The following is a 23,506-nucleotide window of genomic DNA, read 5'->3' on the forward strand; positions in this document are numbered from 1 at the left end:
CACAGGAGCAATATCATCAATTACACTCTTAACTTTTGAGTTAAAAGAATCAAGGAGAAAATCAACAGAGTCAGCAGATATGCTTGGTTTAAAAGATATAGCCTTCATAAATAGCACACCAGTGTTTTCTCCCACATCACACTCGGCGTTACAGCCTTAGCTAAATTAGGTGTACATGAGATAAAATATTTATCAGAGATGTCATCGATCTGCTGAATTTCAATGGCATCAACATTTATGTGACGGTAATAGATCTAAAGTATGATAATGAGTAGGTCCTGATATGTGTTTTCTAACTCCAATAGAATTCAGAATGTCTAATGCCAATCCCAATGCATTTTCATTATCTACACGGATATTAAAATCACCAACCATTAGGACTTCTGCAGCCAGTACTAACTCTAATAGAAAATCAGCAAATTCTTTGATATGATCTGAATTGTGCCCTGGTGGCCTGCACACAGTAGTCAGCACAAATCTCAAATGTGATTAATCATTTACACTAGATATTGCTACATTAAACACTTCAAAATAATGATATTTAAAACTAGACTTCTTAGTAATTCTGAAAATATTACTATACACAAGTTTCCGAGGGGCGCTCCTGTAAAAAATAAAGTGGGTGAAACTTCCGGTGAGGCGGCGGAAGTAGCATTCCAATGGTATTTTGTGTGTTAGTTTGCGAAGAGGCTAGCTGTTTTTCGGAGAATTATTTTACTATTTAAAGACGCAAATCTTTATGAGAGATGTCGTTACGGAGCTCAGGGACAACATGTCCTGTTCGTGGTTGTATGTATAACTGGACTAAACTAATTCAGTGGCTTAAACGTGATTGTTTTGAACATAAGCTGAAAACAAAATCAGAGTGATCCTGCCAGAGCCAGTCTCTGATCCTGCCAACTACTGTAGTTTCCATCACCTCCCAAAAGACGACGAATCTTCCTGTTTACATTTGTTTAAATTCTTAATATTCTATAAACTCTATCAGCATGTGATTGGCTGTTCTCTACTGATGTTACACCTAAACTCAGGATCAAAGCCTGTGTTGACAGAATACCAAATGTGCCAGTTAATGTATTAAAGTAGCACATTCATTTATAATTTTGAATAAACTCCAAAGCACAATGACTAAGTGTATATTTTTTTATTTTAATTGTTTGTCAGCTCACACAACTGTCTGTCACCATGCCTTGATGAGTATTGATTATTAATAATATTATTATAATACTCCCAATCAACTACTGCAGAGGGTAAAGGTACTGTTATTTCACCCTTTTTAATTTCGTTGAGGTTGTGTTCCCACATCGTTAGCTAGTTTGGATCGCTATAACTTGAATGACTGTTAACTGTTGAAGCGAGTGTCAAGCATGTCAAGTTGCGCTTTGTTTACTTCTAACCGGAAGTCGTGCCCACTTTTGACACAAGACCTCATGGGGCGTAGGAAACTTGTGGAGAAATTACAGCAGCAACTCTGCCTTTTCCTTTCATACGAGGTTTATGTTTATAACAGTAATCTTGGGATGGACTCATTTAAAGTAATGTAATCGTCTGGTTTTAGCCAGGTTTCTGTGAAAAACAGCACATAATGAGATAGTCTGTAATCATATCATGAACAATAAGTGCTTTTGAAGTAATGGATTTAATATTCAGCAACCCAAGCTTTATCATTTGTTCATTTGTATTATATCTGTTTTTTTTATTTGTTGAACATCATTTAAATGTTTACCCTTAGATGGGTTTGGAAGTTTTTTTGTATTTCACTCATACATATACTCCGTTGCTCTGATTGGTTGTAGGTCTATCCAATTGAGTGCAGAGTTTTTTTTTTTTTTCCTGGTTCGATTAAGACACGCCTCATAATCAAATCCCTATGGAGCAGTTTCAGACACATTCTGAATAGAATACGAGTATGACGAAGTCATGCTAACATACTGCCTTTTCATAGCGCAATTTTATTCACGCTGCTAGGCAGTGGACAAAAATTTCACCTCAGTGAGGGGACCAATCACAGAATGGGGAGGAAGCAGCAAGACGATGATGACGTCTATGCGACATCGAAGCAGTTTGTTTATACCTACGGATCAAACATGGCAGCAGACGCAAAGTAACCTTTCGATGCAGCCTTAGATATTGTTCCAAGTAGTTTAGAACGCAAATAAATCTCTGACCCATCATCGTCTTCATCTAATTTCTTTCACTCCTCATACATTATCTTGTATAATTGAAACGATTGACTATGAGCTACGTACAGGCGCATTTGATAGACATTCGTAGCACCCAATAAACGGCTCTGGGCATTCATAAACCACACTAAATATGAGAACATGAACATGTGGTTCCCAGACTGGTACAGTCTGACGTTAGCCAGGCTAATTGAGACTATGATTGTGCCTGAAATCGCATACTATCTAGAGTAGGTACAGTACTTACTTTGCAAACAAAAAAAGAGTATGTTCCCTATGTGGGCAGTATGAATGTAATCCAGACATACTACATTCACCATGTTTATCATGACCTGTCAGTGTGAGTTGTGTCGCTTTACTGCCATTCACAAATCCTCTCCCATTGCCCATTGTATGAATATGTCACCAGGTGACGAAGGGCGGAACTATTATTTTGTTGTTGTGTGGTGTTGTTTCCGTTGGGAACTAATTTAACGTAACACCCAGCCGGTTGTTCTATTGAAAAACAGTTCGGCTGGATTCCGCAAATGGGGGAAACGAGCTGCAGCTGCGAGATGGGTGGAGATTGAGTATTGGAGTTCACGAGGGGGATCATAAAAGTGGATGTTTGTGTGAGGAAGGATTTGTGAAATATTCATACATTGCTGTTTGATTCTCCTGTTCCAAATAAGAATCAGTATCTGTCCACTGAGCTGCTTACACCGAAGAAAACCCCTGCCATGAGTACCTGAATGCTGTTGATTTGAAGAGGATTTGTGAAATATTCATGCATTGCTGTTTGATTCTACTGTTCTAAATAAGAATCAGTATCTGCCCATTGAGCCCCTCACACTGAAGACAACCCCTGCCGTGAGTACTTGAATACTGTTGTTTGAAGAGGATTTGTGAAATATTCACGCATTGCTGTTTGATTCTCCTGCTCCAGATAAGAATCAGTATCTGCCCATTGAGCTTTTCCCCACTGAAGAAAACCCCTGCCGTGAGTAATTGACTACTGTTGGTTTGAAGAGGATTTGTGAAATGTTCATGCATCGCTGTTTGATTCATCTGTTCCACTACTTACCCCTGGTGACGTGAAGAGGAACTGTCGTGCAAATTCCTTACAAGCATCTGCTCCATTACTTACCCCTGGCTACCCGATGAGGAACTGTTGTGGGAATTCCAGATAAGCATCTGCTCCATTACTTACCCCTGGTGGTGTGAAGAGGAACTGTCGTGCAAATTCCTTACAAGCATCTGCTCCATTACTTACCCCTGGCTACCCGAAGAGTAACTGTTGTGGGAATTCCAGATAAGCATCTGCTCCATTACTTACCCCTGGTGGTGTGAAGAGGAACTGTCGTGCGAATTCCTTACAAGCATCTGCTCCACTACTTACCCCTGGCTGCCCGAAGAGGAACTGTCGTGCAAACTCTCTACAAGCATCTGCTCCATTACTTACCCCTGGCTGCCCAAAGAGGAACTGTCGTGTAAATTCCAGACAAGCATCTGCTCCATTACTTACCCCTGGCTGCCCGAAGAGGAACTGTCGTGTGAATCCCAGATAAGCATCTGCTCCATTACTTACCCCTGGTGGTGTGAGGAGGAACAGTCATGCAAACTCCTTACAAGCATCTGCTCCATTACTTACCCCTGGCTGCCTGAAGAGGAACTGTCGTGTGAATTCCAGATAAGCATCTGCTCCATTACTTACCCCTGGCTGCCCGAAGAGGAACTGTCGTGTGAATCCCAGATAAGCATCTGCTCCATTACTTACCCCTGGTGGTGTGAGGAGGAACAGTCATGCGAACTCCTTACAAGCATCTGCTCCATTACTTACCCCTGGCTGCCTGAAGAGGAACTGTCGTGTGAATTCCAGATAAGCATCTGCTCCATTACTTAACCCTGGTGATGTGAAGAGGAACTGTCGTGCAAACTCTCTACAAGCATCTGCTCCATTACTTACCCCTGGCTGCCCGAAGAGGAACTGTCGTGTGAATTCCAGACAAGCATCTGCTCCATTACTTACCCCTGGTGGTGTGAAGAGAAACTGTCGTTCGAACTCTCTACAAGCATCTGCTCCATTACTTACCCCTGGCTGCCCGAAGAGGAACGGTCGTGTGAATTCCTGAGAAGCATCCGCTCCTTTACTGGCCTCTGGCTGTGAGAAGAAGAACGATGGTGCGAATTCCTTACAAGGGTCTGTTCCGAGACTTACCTCTGGCCGCCCGAAGAGGCCCCGCTGTGTGTATCCACTGCTAGTGCCTGCTCCATCACACACTCCTGGCCTCCAAGAAGAGGAGAGACCAAGTTTTAGTTTAGGAGATAGTTTAATTTTAATTCAATGAAATACTTTTAATACTTAATACATTGTCTGGTTTCGTGGTGATTCTGGGTAACTCCTAGAGGTGGTATGCGCCAGGGGGGGCCATCCCGACCTGTGACACATACTTCGGAATATCGCTGGAAGTAGTAGGTCATCTTGGTACTTTTTGCCTACTCTTCTATGAGTACTTTGAATTCGGACACAATTGCTTTGTCACATACTGTAGTATGTGATTTCGGATGCAGCCTTTGACAAGTTTTGCTAAGAAGTATTTCCTACTCAAGCAAGGCAAAATTTAACTCTGGCCAAGCCCATCCAATAGGAGCAAACTGGGAAAAGCCTTTAAAGGCAACATGCCCATTGCATTATGGATGTTGAAGTTTTCCTACCTATTTGGCCAAAGGGAAGACAGCTTCCACTATGTTCCCTTTAGTGCGAGTTTTCACTATGTTCCCTTTAGTGCGAGTTGAGGACCTCTTTGAGGACCAGTGATGGGGAAGTTACTTTTTTTTTTAAAGTAGTGTATCTCGTTACTCATTACTTCTTAAAAAGAGTTACTTTACTTAGTTAGTTACTTTACTTAGTTACCCCACATAGAAAGTAACTTTTTACATTACTCGTTACTTTTACGTTACATTTATGTTGCTTGACTTGGGTAGAACCCAATACTATTCCTAAATGTGTAGGCCTATACAAAGTTCTACAATGCATAATGCCATATTATGCCATAAATGCATAATGCATTTATCACAATGTTGAATATTTATGAATAAATGCCCGTTAATGGATAGGCATATGCATGGGCGGTGCTAGGGAGGGGCTAGAATGAAAGCCCTAAGAAAGACCAAAGCTATTTCGACATAATAAAGGGACATTCTAATCTGCATTAAGCAAAATTGTTGGTGCTTGTATGGTTTTCTATGGGAGGAAAATCCTTAACGTTGTCCTAATTAAACACGTTGCGTTCATATTCTGGACTCATCTGATTTTTTGTACACAGTATAGCCTACTTTATAATGATTTTAGTATCATAGTGAAAGCACGTACAATTATCTGATAACTGATAATTGTTGCAGATATGTTTTACTATGCACGTAAAAAAATGCCTTTTAACTTGTCTGTGTGCAAAATTCAGAATTAAATGAATGTGCAGCAATTTGTACAAATAGAGTTCAGTTGAATCAGTTGCGTGTGAACTGTTTGGGAGCGCAGCTTGCTCGGGCAGCTCTCGAGGGAGCTCCTTGCAGCGACTGTGAAGCACTACCAATGAGAGGCTCGCGCTCCCCACGGTAATGGTCCTGCGCCCGTTGAGGTGGCGCGGCAATTGAGATCGTGAGGATCGCAGAGGGATCCTGCAGATAAGAAAGAGACTGCTGCGGAAATTTCTCATCCTTCATCTGAAGATCCCAAGGCTCCTGTTCTTGGTGCAGAAGCCCGTGTCGCAGCTTCTTCTACCCATGATCAGGGCCTGATGCTTGAGCTCTCTGCTTCTGAGGAAGTGGATGTGCTCAGCATTGAGGCGGATGATCGTGAATTGAGCTTGCCGGTTCCCGGTCATGTGTATGAGGAGTTTTTTGAGGTTGTGACTCGTGCTGTGGCCAGACTCAACATTAGCTGGCCACAAGATGAGCAGGGAATGCAAGTCAAAAGCAAGTTAGACAAGCCTTTCCTGCAGCACAGGTCACAGCCTCAGCGCTGGGGTTTCAGCAGTTCCTCCCCCATTGATCTAAATCCAAGTCACGTAGGGTGGGGCAAGGAGATCAGCCCAGCCTCCATCAAGCTCCTCATACCGCCAAGAGCAAAAGGAGAGTGTTTCCTCTAGAGCCCCTCCTCCGGGAGCTTGGCAACAGAGGAAGTGCTCTCAGCTGAAGTCTTCCGGCCAGAGGGGCGACTTGAGAGACGTCCTTCAGGCTAGGAGGGCTTGGCGACAGAGGTCCTAACTAGGACCTCTGAGGGCTTTCCCCTCCGCTGCAGAGCAACCGAGGTTGTTCTCGCGGCGGAGCCTTTAGGAAATTGATGCAAGTTTCCCGCCGTCTCTGACGCTGGGCGTTAATTTTGACAGCAAATTTTGATTTAGTTTTAGTTTTTTCACTAAAATGCCATTTAGTTTTAGTCATATTTTAGTCATCTGAATTGTTTTAGTCTAGTTTTAGTCAACGAAATTCAATATGATTTTATTCGACTAAATCTACAGTAGATTTCGACGACTAAAATATAATGGGTTTAGTTCAATTGCAATGCATTAATTTAGAATTTAGATTAGAATAAAATGTACAAACCCATATACTCCCGAAGAAAACATCTATTAACCTGTTATTATGAATGATTTAAAAGCCTGAACATGCAATACATATATACGGATTTAACTACTGTGACTTAAAAAATATCTTAAAATTAAATAAAACCACTTTTCCTAAAGTACAACACAGTCTTTCCAATGATATGCATTCTTTATAACTACTTGCATCATTCTTTATTCTTTCAAGCAGAAATATTTATTTGTATAAATTAAATATAATTAATCCTTATTATACTAAAGCTAAGAGTGAATGCTTTTCTCCAATATTAAGGACACAGACCGCATTATATTTATTGCCACTATCACTTTAAGACGTCGGATCATTTCCAATGACACGCGGATCCAATTGCACTGATCCGATACACTTACAATTGTTTAAGTCATAACCGACATAGTTTACATGAATACTGTCCAAAACGGACATTTAGACATAATGTTGTGTGCATTTGTCCATTCAGACAGGAAAGAGAGCTCAGTTCAGTCCTTGCGCGCTTTATATGTGTGTGTGCATAGCTGCGCGCTTCGGGTTGGGTGTGTGCATGGAGAACCATACCGAATAAAGCTCTTTTTTTGCATCGTCACTCTTATTCATATCTATGTCTGCTCATACTCATTCTCCCAGATGTTCAAATTTTTTAACATTTTATGAGACCGCGGGGTAGATCAGCACGTCACAGTACAAATGTGCGCATCTACCACCAAAATGTAGGACATCAGTTCTGACTGGATCGCTTCCCAAATCTTCACTATCGAACATTTTCCTCTAGTTTTTATTTGTTGACGAAAATGTCAATAGATTTTCCCACCGCCCACTTTGGTTCTCCCTCACACATCCAGCCGGGTTGGATGCCATGGTACAGGCCTGGCCGAGGCTTCGCCTGTACGCTTTTCCCCCGATCGCTCTGCTCCCGGGAGTCCCGGAGAGGATCCGTCAGGAGGGCATCAGTATACCTTTGGTTGCCCCAATGTGGCCAGCCCGAGTATGGTTTTCAGACATAATTTCACTCCTGATCCGCTGTGGCAGATTCCTCTGATGAGGGATCTGTTGTCTCAGACAGAGAGCACAATTTTCCACCCTCATCTGGAGCTGTGGAAACTGTGGGTCTGGCCCCTGATGGGGTTCAGTACCTAAATGCTTGTCTATCAGCCAGGGTAGATACTTAACTCTAGGGCTCTGTCTACAAGGATATTGTATGGCCTCAAGTGGAATGTGTTTTTTACTTGGTGTAAAGAACATGATTTAGATCCAGTTAACTGCCCTGTGGATTCAGTTCTGAAGTTCTCAAAGGGTTATCCCTGGCCCCCTTCAAACCACTTCAGTCATCTCCCCCCAAGGATCTGACATTCAACATGGTTTTCATCTTAGCTATTACCTCTCTTAAGAGGGTGGGAGATCTCCAAGCCCTGGCAGTGACACCCGCCTGCTTGGAGTTGTTCACTTTTGAAAAAACTTTTGCTGATAATTTACTCACCACCATGTCATCCAAGATGTCCATGTCATTCTTTCTTCAGTCAAAAAGTAGAAATTAGGGTTTTTGATGAAAACATTCCAGCATTTTTCTCCATTTAATGCACTTCAGTGGGAAACCAAACAGTTCAAGGTCCAAAAGACACTTTCAGTACAAACTGCAAACTGTTCAAAGGGCTTTAAACGATTCCAGACGATGAATAAGGGTCTTATCAAGCGAAACGATTGCTCATTTAATAAATAAATAACAAAGTTTAAGTTTTATAAGCTCAAATGGTCACCTTGCTCTGTTCTGTGACAGAATAAACAAAATAAACAAATCTTTTTCAAGTCAATTCGTTTGTTTCGTTCGTTGAATTAACCAAATGACTCGGGAAAAGAATCATTCATTTTGATCGTTTCACTTGATAAGACCCTTATACATTGTCAGGAATCATTTGAAGCCCTTTGAACAGTTTGCAGTTTGTACGGAAAGTGTCTTTTGGACCTTGAACCGTATTGTTCCCACGGAAGTGCTTGTATGGAGAAAAATGCTGGAATGTTTTCATCAAAAACCTTAATTTCTTTTTGACTGAAGAAAGAACGACATGGACATCTTGGATTATGTGGGGGTGAGTAAATTATCTGCAAAAGTTTTTTGAAAAGTGAACTACTCCTTTAAGGCTATTCTGCATCTGAAACTGGGTTTATGTGCCTAAGGTGCCTTCTAACACAGCAATGGTCCTGCAGCCATTTCATCTTCCACCTCATGTGTCGGCAGAAGAAGAGAAGCTCCATTTGCTTTTCCCTGTCAGAGCTTTGAGCATTTACCTTGAGAGGTCCTCTTCTTGGAGGAGGTCGGACCAACTGTTAGTGTGTTTTGGGTCACCTAAGAAGGGGCTTCCTGCATCCAAACAACCCATTAGTAATTGGATTGTTCAGGCTATTACCTCGACTTACAAGGTGCACAATTTGCCTTCAGCTTTGGCCATAAGGGCTCATTCAACTAGAGGCATGGCGTCCTCCAGGAGATCTGCAGCTGGTTGGGCCACCCTCCACACTTTTATCAGGTTCTATAGTCTGCACCTCGCGGGCGCACATGTGCTCTCGTCCTAGCTGAGTGCCTGAGTTCAGTTTCACTCTAGGGCAGGCCTGTTTCGGTGCATGGCCTAGTGGGCATTCGTTCCCCAAAGAGTCGTTTTCAACAACGCAGTGTGAGTTCCCTCGAAAGGGAACGCCTCGGGTTATGACTACAACCCTTTGTGATGGACTGAAGGTTCTTTATGTGTAGGTGATGGAAGGAGACACGGGCTCGGCGAATACCGGGGCTCGTGCACTTTATTTTAAGCTTTTATCATATTATTATTAAACTGAAAGGGTTATGTTCCATCCTGGAATGTAATAAAGGGCTATTTTAATGCACAAAATATTTATCCAAATGAACAGATAATAAACTCATAACTTTTTGTGTAACATCTACAACAAAATATATTTAATTTTTCTTTCTTGAAATTTTGTATCTTATGCCTGAACTCTTTTATGTTTATAGGGTTTATTTTCACTGGAGAGACAACACACCGCATGCTGACAGCGACGCAGTATATTGCTCCACTTATGGCAAACTTCGACCCGAGTTTTTCTAAAAACTCCACTGTACGGTATCTGGACAACGGTGAGTTCAGTTAATGGAAGGAATATGTAAGATCAGGATTAGTGAATCTCAAATCAAGTATGATTGCAAAAATAAACAGTGTAATGAGTTTCTTTGAAATATATGTTTATATATAATTAATTTTAACAAATTATAATTAATTATACATATTTGAATGTTTTATAATTCATAATTTATATATTGTAATTTATAATAGTATAATTAATCAGTTCATCCAATGAACAAAAAACCTTTTCCAGCTAAGGTAAATCAAGTACTAGCATGGTAATAGCATAAGTAGCTAGATCAAGATGTTTCAAGTGACTTTGATATTTTATGAGTTGCAAACACAGAGACAATGAAGTGTGAATATAATGGTTTAATAAATTAAACTGTGGTTGGCTACACACACAACTAAACCAAGCAAAGATTGTATACAGAATCAAGAAAGTAAAGACAAGTGAAGAAAGAATGGCAAGATTACAATCAGTTAACCACAACCTAAGAGAAACATCAGAGAATCGGTGTCACCTTAAAGGGGCACGATAACTCAAGAAACGTATCTAAAGGCTGCAAATGGGTACTTGCATTGGTTTTGGTTGTTGAACAAGTCCAGATGCAGGATATTCTTGATGATTTTTGCCAGGAGTGCACTGAAGCATTTGTTTGGGTTCTTGGGGTTGTCCACGTTGAATCCAAAGAAGTTAACTTGAAGATGAAGTTGCCGAACTCAGTGTGAGATTTTCCTTCCATAGCGGTGAAATTGTATTTTGCATTCAAACAAATTGTGTTGTCCAGTGCCTCTTTCAAATGCGTGTTGCATATACACAACCAAGCAAAGTACACAACCAAGTAAAGAAAAACTGCTTGTAATTAATATTGTACATTTTAATATTTTTGAATAATATCGCAATTATTAACTGACTTGGTCACAAAGTTACATTGTGGCAAAGAATATACAGGAATTTCACTTTTACAGTTGTGACAACACGACTAGTAACATTGCCATGATGAAAGTTTGGTCATCAGATGACTTTGCAGTTACGTAACAGTCACATTATTATGGTTTGCTGTGTAGACATGACAACCACTTAGTCCTTTGTTAGCAGCTCAATTCAGGCCTTAAAGGGACTGTGTGTAACTTTTTATGTAATTTGTTATCTACAATCAATATTTTTACTAATAAATATGTCCTCAGTGGTGTACAAATACACTGTAAAAAAAAAATCTGTTAAATTTACGGGGGAAAAACGGGCAGCTGTGGTTACCAGAGTTTTCCTGTTAAAAATACAGTAGCAACATTTTAGATTTTACAGACTTTTATCCGTATTTAATTTTACAGCAACAAACCGTATTTCAACCATATTTTGCTGCATCTACGGTAACCGTTATGTACCAACTATGACAGGATGTCTTCTAATAGCACTTCGTCACGTTTTCCTTTAGGTGAACAGGTTTGTAATTTCAAACAAACTGCTGCTGTTAGCTGTATAGACATGACAACCACTTACTCCTTTGTGCCGCTTTGGGGACACTACACCCCCGATGGCCTCACGACAGCAGTTTCAGGAGCGTATCCGTCAGCCAAAAGAGCCCTTAGGTGTGTTTATGGCTGACCTGCGACACTTAGCCCATCACAGTTACCCAACATTCAGTGAAAGCGTGAAGGATGCATTGGTTCTGAATGCGTTTGTACGAGGATTGACCCCAGATCGGTTACGGAAGCCAGTACGAATAGCTCAACCATCTAACTTTAATGAAGCCCTTGATCAAGCACAGGTTATAGAGGGGATATTGGAGGAACGGCTAAGCGGAACGTTAAGTAACAATAATATTGGCCACCCAAGGGTTTTTGCTGCATGCTCCGGGGAGCAGGCTCACTCACCAACTTCTAAGATGAATGTGTCCCAAAGGGAGCTTGTGGTTTGTTGGCGCTGTGGAAAAACAGGTCATTTGCGTCGGGAATGTGCAATCCTGGATGTGGCTGTGTCCACTCCGCCGTCGGGAAATGGACGGGGACCAGAGTAGAGGGAGGTGCTCTCGGCCCATCAAACATTTCAAAACCTCTATGTGGATCGACTCTAGCTGGGGCTAGTCCAGTAGAATGCTGCCAAATAGACGGCAAAGTGGATGGACAACTGGTGCATGCCTTGTTGGATACTGGCTCTACAATCACCATTATTGGTCCTCAGTCGCGCTATGTGGGACTTCCGAATCCTAGCTCACAAGCCCAGGGGGTCCCAGGTCCAAACTCTTCCAGTTTGTCACCAACATTACGGTCTGCAAAGATTCCATTGTTTGGCTCTGCGGTCGAGCCTACCACCGTTCCACCGCCAGCTGTCTCTGATAGTGGGAATGGCAGTCAAGTTGGGGAGAACCCAGTTTTGATGCAAGCGGCAAGAGCTGTTTGGGAGAGGAGTAGTGAGGGTTTAGAGGAACTCCAAAAGCAGAAATTATGGTGAGTAATGGAACGCCACGATAACCTCTTTGCTGCCTCAGCCAGTGATGTCGGGCAGACGAAGTTGGTACAGCATTGTATAAATACGGGAAATGCCTCCCCTATCCGGCAACATGCGCATCGGTTACCTCCCACAAGACAGTTGGCCGCAAATCACTGCCTAGAAGAGATGAAAGCTTCGGGAATTATAGAGCCATCAGAAAGCCCATGGGCCTCGCCAGTGGTATTGGTCCCCAAGAAGGATGGTGGCTGGCGTTTCTGTGTTGACTTTAGGCGCCTGAATGAGGTGACTGTCAAGGACTCCTACCCGCTTCCACGGGTTGATGAGTCTTTGGATCAGATCGCTGGGTCAAGGTGGTTCTCTTCATTAGATCTGCATGGCGGGTATTGGCAGCTCCCTCTAAGTGCTGACGCAAGACTGAAGACTGCCTTCATGACAGGGACAGGCCTCTGGCAATTCAAGACCATGCCCTTTGGTCTTTGCAACGCTCCAGCAACCTTTGAGCGACTGATGGAGCGGGTGCTCCAGGGTATTCCGAGAGAAGTGTGCCTGGTCTATTTAGATGAAATTTTAGTGCATGGGAAAGACTTTGAATCAGCCCTGAGTGCTCTTGATCTTGTCATGACCAGGATAGCCCAGGCTGGTCTGAAATTGCACCCAGACAAGTGCCAGCTGATGCAGAGAGCCGTGACCTTCTTGGGTCACTATGTGAGCGCGGCAGGGGTGGCCACTGACGAGCAGAAGATGGCAGCTGTTCACGATTGGCCGGTTCTGTGCAGACTTAGGCAGTTGCGGGCTTCCCTAGCTTCCCTAGGACTAGCGTCGTATTATCGAAAATTCGTCCCTGGGTTTGCCACTGTTGCTGCTCCCCTCCATGTGTTGACAAAGAAATCACAGCGGTTCCAATGGGGGCCAGAACAGCAGTAGGCTTTTGAAAGCCTGAAGGAGGCTCTGTGTCATATGCCAGTCTTGACCACCCCAGACCCTAGATTGCCATTCATCCTGGACACAGATGCCAGCAATGTAGCTCTGGGTGCGGTTCTCTCCCAGGACAGGGAAAAAGGAGAGAGGGTGATTGCCTACTACAGTCGGGCCTTCAACAGGGCATAGTGTAAATACTGTGTGACCCGACGAGAACTCTTTGCCATGGTGGAGGCAGTCAGCCATTTTAGGCATCACCTCTGCGGTCTCCATTTTGTGATCCGAACAGATCATGCTTCCCTACGTTGGTTGTTGTCTTTCCGGGAGCCAGAGGGACATGTGGATGGAATGCCTGCAGGAGTTTCAATTCACCATTCAGCATCGCAAGGGGGGAAGTCACCAGAATGCGGACGGGTTGTCAAGGCGCACCTGTATGGCATCCTGTCCACAATGTGAGCAACTGGCTGGATTTGTGATGCAGGAACCGGCTGACATGACCCCGGAGATGGGGATGCTGGTGTCTTGTTGTGCAGTACTGCCTTATTCAAATGTAGCATGGGCAGATTAGCAACGCAAGGACTCCGAGCCCCAGGTAGTCATTGACTGGGTGGAAGCCAGGAGGAGGCCTAGATGGGAAGAGGTCATGACTTTTGGACCAGTGGTGAGGGGGCTGTGGTCCATGTTTGCTCGGTTTGGGGTTCCCTCTGAGATGCATACTGATCAGGGGAGGAACTTTGAGTCCTGTGTTTTCTCTGAGTTTTGCCAGCAGTTGGGCATTCAGAAGACAAGGACAACACCCCTAGATGGGTTAGTAGAGAGGTACAATCGAACACTGGCCAGCTAGCCCTGTGTGTGAGCCAGGATCAAAAGGACTGGGATCTTCAGTTACCGATGGTCCTGCTTGCAAGTCGGAGTGCCGTGCAGGAGACCACTGGATGTACGCCAGCTCTCCTTATCCAGCAGAGAATTGCAGTGCGTAGAAGAAGACAGCAGCTGTCTTCTACGTTTCTATCAAAAAATAATAAATTATAGATATTTTTTTTTATTTAAAATAAAAGCAATTACAAAGGTTTGTTTACGTTTCATGTTTTTTTTTTTATTGTATGGAAAAATCCCACTTTTTTACCAAATCTTTCCTTTCGCGCATCCCATGGTGGCAACTCAACACTTTGGGAATTCCTGCTTTAGATATACAAAGATGGTGCACTTATATTACTTATTAATGGTTGGTATTGCAAAAGGCAATATGTTGAAGTCCCACCTTCTAAATAATAGAGCCAAAGTCATTGCGTCACTGCAGCTGCCAAGCTTCGGTTGCCATACAAACAGACAGTGTCCTGAGATGTATGAACTGCACATGCGCATTGGCTCGTCTAGCCCAAAATGTAAGCCTTTTTAATGCTGTTTGAGCATAAGAAACCATATTTATGGGATTTGCTGTTAATTTCCACTCTCGCACAACATTCAACCCGAAATTAGTCATATAACCATTGCAATAACTCAGAAGCAATTCAGTTAAGGTAAAAAAAAAACTGCATAGATCTGCTTTAACAGCTTTTTTATGAATAAATACTTAAACATTTTAAAATACATAAAATCAGTATTTTGTCAAAGTTTAGAATAATTGGTGTTTGAGGTCTTTTGAAGTATCTTGTTATTGCAATAATGCTATATAAAATTTGCAGTAATGCAAAATAAATTTGTAGTAATGCGACATAAGTTTCCACTAAAAGAAAATACTTGATTGCAGTTATTTCAATAATTAAAAATGTATAAAATGATTAACTTTAGAATAAGAAATTAATTGTTTAAAAGTAAATAAAAACAAAACAAAAAAAAACAGCTATAGGTGGATAGGAACAGCAGTGAAGAGTAAACACACCTGTGTTTTTGTGCACTCGCACATGTGTGTGTGATCATGCTCATTCCATTTTTGCTCTATTGCCAGGCCTTCCTTTATGTGTAAAATTTAGATTCATGCTGGAATTATTCATTTTATTTGTCAATTTCAATAAAAATGCTCAGTTTTGCAGTCACACCTGTTTGTTTGTGTGTCTTTCTGTGTATGTGATCTGTATGAAGTCATGTTCTTTCCATATTGCATTTTTTCTTTCATACCATACCATCATTTATGTGTACATTTTTATTTATGCAGAAATTATTGATTTTATTTCCCAATTTCTATAAAAATGCCCTCTATTGCAGTCACACCTCCATCGATGTGTGTATTTGTGTCTGTGTGGGCGCACATGTGTGTGTGGTAATGTTCATTCCACATTGTATTAGTGATCTAGTACCAGGCCTTCATTTATGTGTGAGAATTTTAATATTTATGTTGGAATTATTGATTTTATTTGCCAATTTCTATAAAAATGCTTTCTATTGGAGTCACACCTGTGTACTATGTACAGTATTTGTGTGCACTTGCACGTGTGTGTGCAAGTGATCATTTTCGTTCCATATTGCATTTGTGCTAGTACCAGGACTTCATTGTGGTATGGAAATTTTATTTTGGATGTATTGATTTTTTTTAGGACAAAAGAAAATGACTTTTTTTTTTTGTATAAATAGGTAATGTAGAAAAAGTGACACAATTTTATGCAGCTGAGATGAAGGGAACTATGTTTATTTACTACGAAATTGTCGATTGGGTTCATAAAAACCCCAAAGAAAAAAATGAAGCTTAGAAAGCTACACATTACTTGACACTATTTTGATTCCCAAATTGTTACCTCTTGATTTTGTTATGTCACTGAAAAAATCAATAAACAAATAGAAAAAAAGCTACAAGCTACACAATACAGGAATTACTAATATTATTTTACATTTATTCAAATAGAAAACAGATATTTTAAAATGTAATAATATTTTGCAATATTAAAATGTGTTTACTAAGTTAAACAAAAAATATTCCATACTTTTGAATGGGAGAGTATATCCAAATTCTGATTAAATTCTAAAAACAAGTACAGTATATGCTTTCTTATCATTGATGAAATAGATATCTTAATCTGTATTAAAGGGATAGTTCATTTCGAAATACATTTTTGGTATGTTTTAGCTTACCTCAAGGGTATCCAAGATGTATGTGTCTTTGTTTCCGCAGTAGTTTCAAATTTGATATTTTTAGGTCAAACCGTTCATGTCTGTCGGTCATATAATGCAGGTCTATGGTCACCACCTCAAAGAGCATGCACAGAGAAGTCCAAATTAAACATGATTTAATGACTCCTAAATGTAAGTACACATTGATGGTCTAAGACAAAGTCTAAGACTAAGACACGTAACGAGCAGTTTGTGTGAGAAAACGAACAGTACTTATCATTTTTACCTCTTGTAACCACAGCCACATCCAAGTGATCTGAGGGTTCGGGCTCTTTGTGGCTGTTGTTTATTAGACACATTTTGTGTATTGTAGCCACACATTTCGTGTCTTAGGCCATCAATGTGTACTTAAATTTAGGAGTCATTAAATCAACATGACATCATGACTTTTGTGTAAACATGCACGCCACTTTCGAGTCAAGTGGCGTGTTATCTCTATGCATTTTGAGCTATCCGCGTGTATGCGTATATGTCTACGCCATTAACGTCTGTACACACCGTCAAATGTCCGCGCGAAACGAAGCAAAATGGAGATCTACATCTGGGGAGTGATCTTTTTTTTCCCTAGGATGGTAAGGGAACAGTCATAAATGCCATTAACCCCAGAGACGGTTAGGTTTAGGGACGGGGTTGAGGTAAGTCATATATTTATATACAGTAATAACGTCAAGTCAACGTCGTTCATAAACACGCTGAAAAGCGATTATGCGTGATGATAGCACGCCAAAAATGGAAATACGAATTGGCGTGTCATACACACGCTACTTCATGAGATCAGTCTGTTTAATTTGGACTTCTCTGTACATGCTCTTTAAGGTGGTGACCATAGACCTGCTTTATATGACTGACAGGCAAGAACGGTTTGACCTAAAAATATCAAAATTGAAACTACTGCGGAAACAAAGACACCTACATCTTGTATGCCCTTGAGATAAGCTAAAACATACCAAAATTAATTTCAAAGTGAACTATCCCTTTCAAATATTTCAGGAAGTGTTCAGTGGAAATTTAACCTGACTTTGATGCCCCAGGTGACATATTTGTGGTACAGTGGGACAAAGTGAGGCTAAAGGATCGAGAAACTGAAGGAGCTTTCACCTTCCAGACTGTTCTTCATGGCAACGGGACCATTGTCTTCAGCTACAAAGACGTGAGTCAGCCTCAGATGTTTCATTTGGCTTAGTTCAACCAAGATAAATTAAACACACATAAAGCCAACAGTGAGAATTCCATTGCCACTCAAAATTATTGTCATCAAAGCAGTGTAAAATAATCTGCTCACAGATTTTCGAATTTACAAAACAAGAAAAAAACATGGTTTTGACAGTGGCCAGTTTGCTTTTTTTGGCTTTTCATAACAGGTTCCTTTGTCTGTGGAGAAAATCAACTCCACTGAGCATCCAGTGAAAGTGGGACTGTCTGATGCCTTCATGGCCTTTCTGTCTTCTTCACCAGGTCGGTGTAAAATTGTCAACGAATTTAATTTATGGTACATTTTACACTGTTATCAATTTTACTGTATTGATACTTTATTGTTGTATTGTCAATAGATGCTAAACGACGGACTATTTATGAATATCATCGGGTAGAGATTGACACAACAAAGATTGTCAATAACTCTGCATTTGAGTTGAGCCCCTTACCAAGTGAGTAAACTTATCACTGCTTACTGCTTTCCTCTACATCAGTCTCAATTGCACACCTTAAAACCTAATGAAACCTTTATGCATATCTGTGTCTAGCCTGCCTCCAGCACACTTCCTGCGTACAATGTCTCCAGTCAAACCTAACATCAGGCTGTGGGTGGTGCAATAGTCTACAAAGGTAACAGCATTAGATCTGAGTGTCCGAAGTGTTTTTCTGCATTAATTCAAGCAAGGCATGTGTCCTTTCCTGACAGCTAAATGTATGTGTTTATAATCTCTCAGATGTTCAGATGGACTAGACCGATACAGGCAAGAATGGCTGGACTACAGTTGCACTGAGGAGGTACAGAATATGCACAACTATAAAATAAAGTCACCAAATATGCACCGCTATAAAATAAAGATAATTTAATCATAATTTAAATGTTGTTGATTAAAGAGATTTTCTTTAAGATAAAAATATAATTTAAAAATAAATCAGTACAAAATAGCTATAACAAATATAGCTGCAAGCAGCAATTATCAGGGCCAAGTACAAAAAGGACCAATGAGAAAAAGTGCAATAATGAGTAATTAAAGGTATAGCGGAGGATTTTCTTTTTCCGGGTGGGTAGTCTATACTATTGGTCCACCTAAGTGTCAATCATTCTGGTGATATGTTTACGTAAGGCTTTCAGGTGTATTATGTCGGAGTCACAGTTTCAGCCATTCCTTTGAAAATGGCTGAGGGCCGAAAGAGAAAAAATGTATACGAAGTGTATGATAAGAAGAGAAAGGCCGCAGAATATAGAAACAAGACCAGAGTGATTTTGGGTGAATATTTCACACGCTGGCGTGTGCTAAAAGCACAGGTTGGGCTTCTCACTGATGCCGCAGTCGCGAAGATTCCACTAGACAGGTAAAGTTTGTCACGCTATTTGGAGAAATCCATTTAAAATCACTAGTAAAAGTTGATGCAAGCTACTACTACTACTGAGCAAGAGTGTTGTGTTTGTGCATGTGCATTTTTTTTTTTTTAAATGGAGAGGGCGGGTCTTCTCTAAAATTCGGAAAGATCCTCCGTTATACCTTTAAAGACAGTTTTTTAAAAAGAAATTATTTTTGTCAAAATGTAAGAAATTATTTGTATTATGATTATGTATTATTGCCTATCCCCTTTGACAAATTGGTGGCACTGTTTTCAAATTATTATAGTGTGGTCAATGTGAGGTGGCAATAATACATTCAACGTTTGGTGGCAATGTGCCAAAGTGTTGCAGATTTACAGTCTCAGAATCAGCTTGGTTATCATGCCTACAATTTCATTAATGTGTTATTCAAGAACGGCTTGGTCTATTTAAAAGCTTTTGATAAGTTTTTGCTGGCATGGTCTGAATATGATCTGGGCCAGTTTTGTTGAAAAGAGTCTTGAAGGAGATAGAAAAAGTTTCAAAGAAATGCAAAATGGCAGACAGCAAATTCAAGTAAATATGACATAATTGGTTCTCGGTATTACTCAAGGAATCTATCAAGACCAATTTCATTAAAGAGCCCCTATCATAGCATTTGAAATGTTCCTATTTTTGTTTTGGGAGTTCCCAAAAACAGTTTAACATGCATGCAAGGATAAAAAACACTTTATTTGTCTTATAATATGCATTTATTTTTCCCCGATTTGCTCAACAACTCCCAAATGATTCATTTGACGATTCATTTTCCCAAACACCTCCTTTGAGTGATGCGAATCTGCTGTGATTGGTCAAATGACCCAGTCAGTTGTTATTGATAAACTGTAGGCAGAGATTGTCGGCAACGGAACGCCCATTTTTATTTTTTTTTTATTAACGCGCCAATGTTTTTGCAGTATGGGCTTCATTTAAAACTCTGGTTTGCAGAACAAAGGTCTTCGTTTTCCACTGTGGATCAATGTGATGAGAGGTAATTGTCACATACACTTCATTTGAGCATGACGTCCAGCCATCCGTCGTTATGGCTACTCATTCAGCTTTAGAAAGTGACAGCTTCACATCATTCTTAGTACTTTAGTACAATGCAGGAATAACCTTTTCTGAGAATTGTGGCCGGCTTGGTATCGTGTACCTTGGTTCCAATGTTTGAATCATTTCACAGAACCCCGGATTTTTAACCACACTGTACGGTCGCATATCTGCAAAACTTGCCAATTGTTGCCGTGATGTTTTTCGCCCGAGCTGAGTTTTGGTCTAGTCTCTGACTAAACATGCAGTCAAGTCCTGAGGCTTCTTTGACTTTACCTTGTGCAGCTTCTTTGACTTTACCTTGCGGGAACGCTGCAAGAGGTGCCTGGATGGTCGCTGTTGTGTGAAATCCCATGGCACCTTAGTAGGTGGTTGGAGAGATTTGTCGTGTTGCCGTTGTACTTTACTTCACCTTTACATATTCGACAAACAGCAAGCGACTTATTTAAAACAGCGCTGTTTTTGTAAAACCCATAGTGGTTCCAAACACTGGACCGCAATGGTGGCATGATGATTTCTCGCTCTTCGGCATCTCATGTGTATTGTGTATGTGTATGTAGAAAAAAACATCCATATAAAGTCTGACATGCTTAAACCTAATGCGTTATTTCCTAGTATCGATACAATCGATTGATTACCTTTTAAAACGATATTAGATCAATACATGTCGTCCAGAATGCCAATTTGCCGAGCACAAATCAATGTAATTGGATCATAGGAATATAAATCGATACATCTATGTAGTAGATGAATCGTTACACCCCTAATAAGAAGCATAGGACCAGACGGGACTAGAGGCAAGGAAAGCTCAAGAGGAGATTGCACAGACCAGCTCCATGTCTGCGACATCTCCAAGGCCCTCTCTGGGCTGTAAACAGGTTCAAGAGAAGCTTCCTGGAGCTTGAAGGGCACATGCAACGCGAAACGCAGAGGCAAGGCCGGCAGGACGAGGCACAGAGGCGGGGCCAGCAGGGCGAGACGCAGAGGTGGGGCCGACAGGGCGAGGAGTCTGGCTATGCTCACCGGAGCCTGGCGAGCCGGGACTTGCCCTTATAAATATACCTCTGGACCAGACCCACGAAGAAACCACTGACATGTTGTCGGTCCGAATCAGTACATGCTGACGCTGTAACTGTGACCGGAAGGCTTTGAGGGCTGTAATGAGGCGGAAGCCGAGGCAGACTCCATTTGCAGTTGTTTATTAGAATCCACAGCAAATAAGACAAAATCGGCAAGCAGATAGCAATAACGTAAGGCAGGCAGAGGTAATACACAAAGTGGCAGTCCAATCCAAACAATAGAGCAAAGGGGTAATCCAAGAGGCAAAAACAGAACGAGGCAGGCAAAGGTCATACACGATATTCACAAAACAATGGCAAGAAAACGCTCAGTAAGGCAGTAAGACTGGCAATACTTCGCAATGGCCTGTTAGCCAAGCCAAGCTTAAATGTCTCTCAGACAGGAAGTAACCAGTGAAGCAGAGGGAGCGGCACACAGTCAGTACTCAGGAGAGGGCTCCCTCTGCTGGCGCTCCTGGCGCTCGACGAGGACGTCCCCGTGGTCGTGGTGCTGGACGATCGGGTCTGGCTCGATGAAAGTCTCTGATAAGTGATGGATCTAAGATGTCATGGGCATCTACCCAAGACCTCTCCTCCGGTCCGTACCCCTCCCAGTCCACCAAAGATTGAAGCTGACCCCCTCTCCTTCTTGAGTCCAACAACTCCTTTACCGCATAAGCAGGGGATCCATCAATGTCCAGCGGTGGAGGTGGCTCCTGGTTCTCAATGTTGGGGTCAGCACCCAGGTGGACCGGTTTAAGAAGGGAAACATGGAAGGAGTGAGAGACACGGTAGTTAACTGGAAGCTCCAACTGGTATGTGACCTCATTTATCTGTCTTATTATTTTAAATGGGCCTACATACCTTGGGCTGAGTTTCTTGCTTGCTAGTCGCAACTTGAGGTCCCGTGTGGAGAGCCAGACCCTTTGTCCAGGTTGATAATGAGGATGTGGGTGACGTCGTCTATTGGCCTGGATCTCCTGATTCCTGACAGCCCTTTGTAGACATACATGAGCAGTGTCCCACACCCTCTCGCTACGACGAATCCAGTCGTCGACTGCGGGTACCATAGATGGCTCTCCTGACCACGGGAACATAGGGGGTTGGTATCCAAGCACGCATTGAAATGGGGTGATACCAGTGGATGAATGTTTCAAAGAGTTCTGCACATAATCTGCCCATGGTAGAAATTCTGCCCAGCGATGCAGTTCATGACTACAGTACGGCCGTAGATACCTGCCAATCTCTTGATTCAACCTTTCCACTTGACCGTTGGACTGAGGATGATATTCTGAGGTTAAGCTGACATTGATGTCCAGCTGTTTGCAGAAGGCCTTACTGCCAGGTCTATAAGTTACAGTAAATTGAAATCTTGTGAAGAAAAGTGACCAACGTGCTTGTCGAGGATTTAGTCTCTTGGCACACTTGACATACTCGAGATTCTTATGGTCCGTTATAATCTGGAACGGGTGAGTGGAACCCTCGAACCAGTGTCTCCATTCTTCTATTGCGGCTTTCATAGATAGAAGTTCCTTGTTGCCGACATCATAGTTGCGTTCTGCGTCAGTAAGTTTTCTTGAAAAATATGCACAAGGATAGAGCTTGCTTGGCTGTCCATGGCGTTGAGAGAGCACTGTACCAATTCCATTATCTGAAGCGTCAACTTCTACTACAAACGGCAGGTTGGGGTCTGGATGTTTGAGAATGGGTGCTGTCGTGAAACTGTTCTTGAGTTTATTGAATGCTTGCGTGGCACTTTCAGTCCATTTTAATTTTGAAGGTTTACCTTTCAACAGGTAAGTCAGTGGAGCAGATGTAATGCTATAATTGCGGATAAAGCGTCGATAGAAGTTGGCAAAACCTAAGAAGCGCTGAAGTTCCTTGACTGTGGTTGGTTGGGGCCATTCAGTGTCTGCTGTAATTTTTGAATTGTCCATTTCTACCCCTTGATTACTGATGTTTTATCCCAGGAATGAGGTTCGTTACACTTCTCAGCCTTTAAATAGAGTTGATTCACATGCAATTTGAAATTTATTGTTGTTGTTGAGGATAACCCCTTGAGATGAGACATCTCGTTTTCGAGGGGGTCCTCGAGACAAAACAAAAGTAATACAACACATGTACTGTACATTCACTCACACAAAAGCTCTACCTCATCCCACCTCACCCCACCCACCCACTCACCCCTCCAGGCCCATCAACTCCTTATTAGGAACAAATCCATATATAAAACATATTGCAGTATTACAATGCATGACAACATTTAGCCCTCACATACACATCTATACATGCAAGCAATACATACATAATATATACGTAAACCTAAATCCATATTATACACATAATAAAGAGTAGAATAAATAAATAAATTAAAATAAAAAATAATAATAAAATAAAATATAATAATAATAATAGGCGTCACAGATATAAAGGGTATATGAAACAATATCCAGTCA

At 41.5% G+C, this 23,506-nt stretch overlaps 1 protein-coding gene across 5 annotated transcripts in view; it reads left to right on the forward strand.

Annotated features, from left to right (window-relative positions):
- plxdc1 (plexin domain containing 1) overlaps positions 1-23,506 on the forward strand; it is a 101,681-nt gene that overhangs the window by 62,356 nt on the left and 15,819 nt on the right. For 4 of the 5 annotated variants that reach the window (XM_039685431.2, XM_039685427.2, XM_039685428.2 and 1 more), the window contains exons 5-10: positions 9,784-9,906; positions 17,402-17,520; positions 17,732-17,825; positions 17,921-18,016; positions 18,113-18,194; positions 18,299-18,359. In XM_039685431.2, coding sequence (XP_039541365.1) covers positions 9,784-9,906; positions 17,402-17,520; positions 17,732-17,825; positions 17,921-18,016; positions 18,113-18,194; positions 18,299-18,359 — 575 coding nt within the window. The remainder of the gene's footprint in view (positions 1-9,783; positions 9,907-17,401; positions 17,521-17,731; positions 17,826-17,920; positions 18,017-18,112; positions 18,195-18,298; positions 18,360-23,506) is intronic. The other variant, XM_039685429.2, reaches the window with a different exon arrangement.

This window comes from Pimephales promelas, chromosome 17 (assembly GCF_988280905.1).
Source record: "Pimephales promelas chromosome 17, fPimPro1.hap1.1, whole genome shotgun sequence".
Lineage (NCBI taxonomy): Eukaryota > Metazoa > Chordata > Actinopteri > Cypriniformes > Leuciscidae > Pimephales > Pimephales promelas.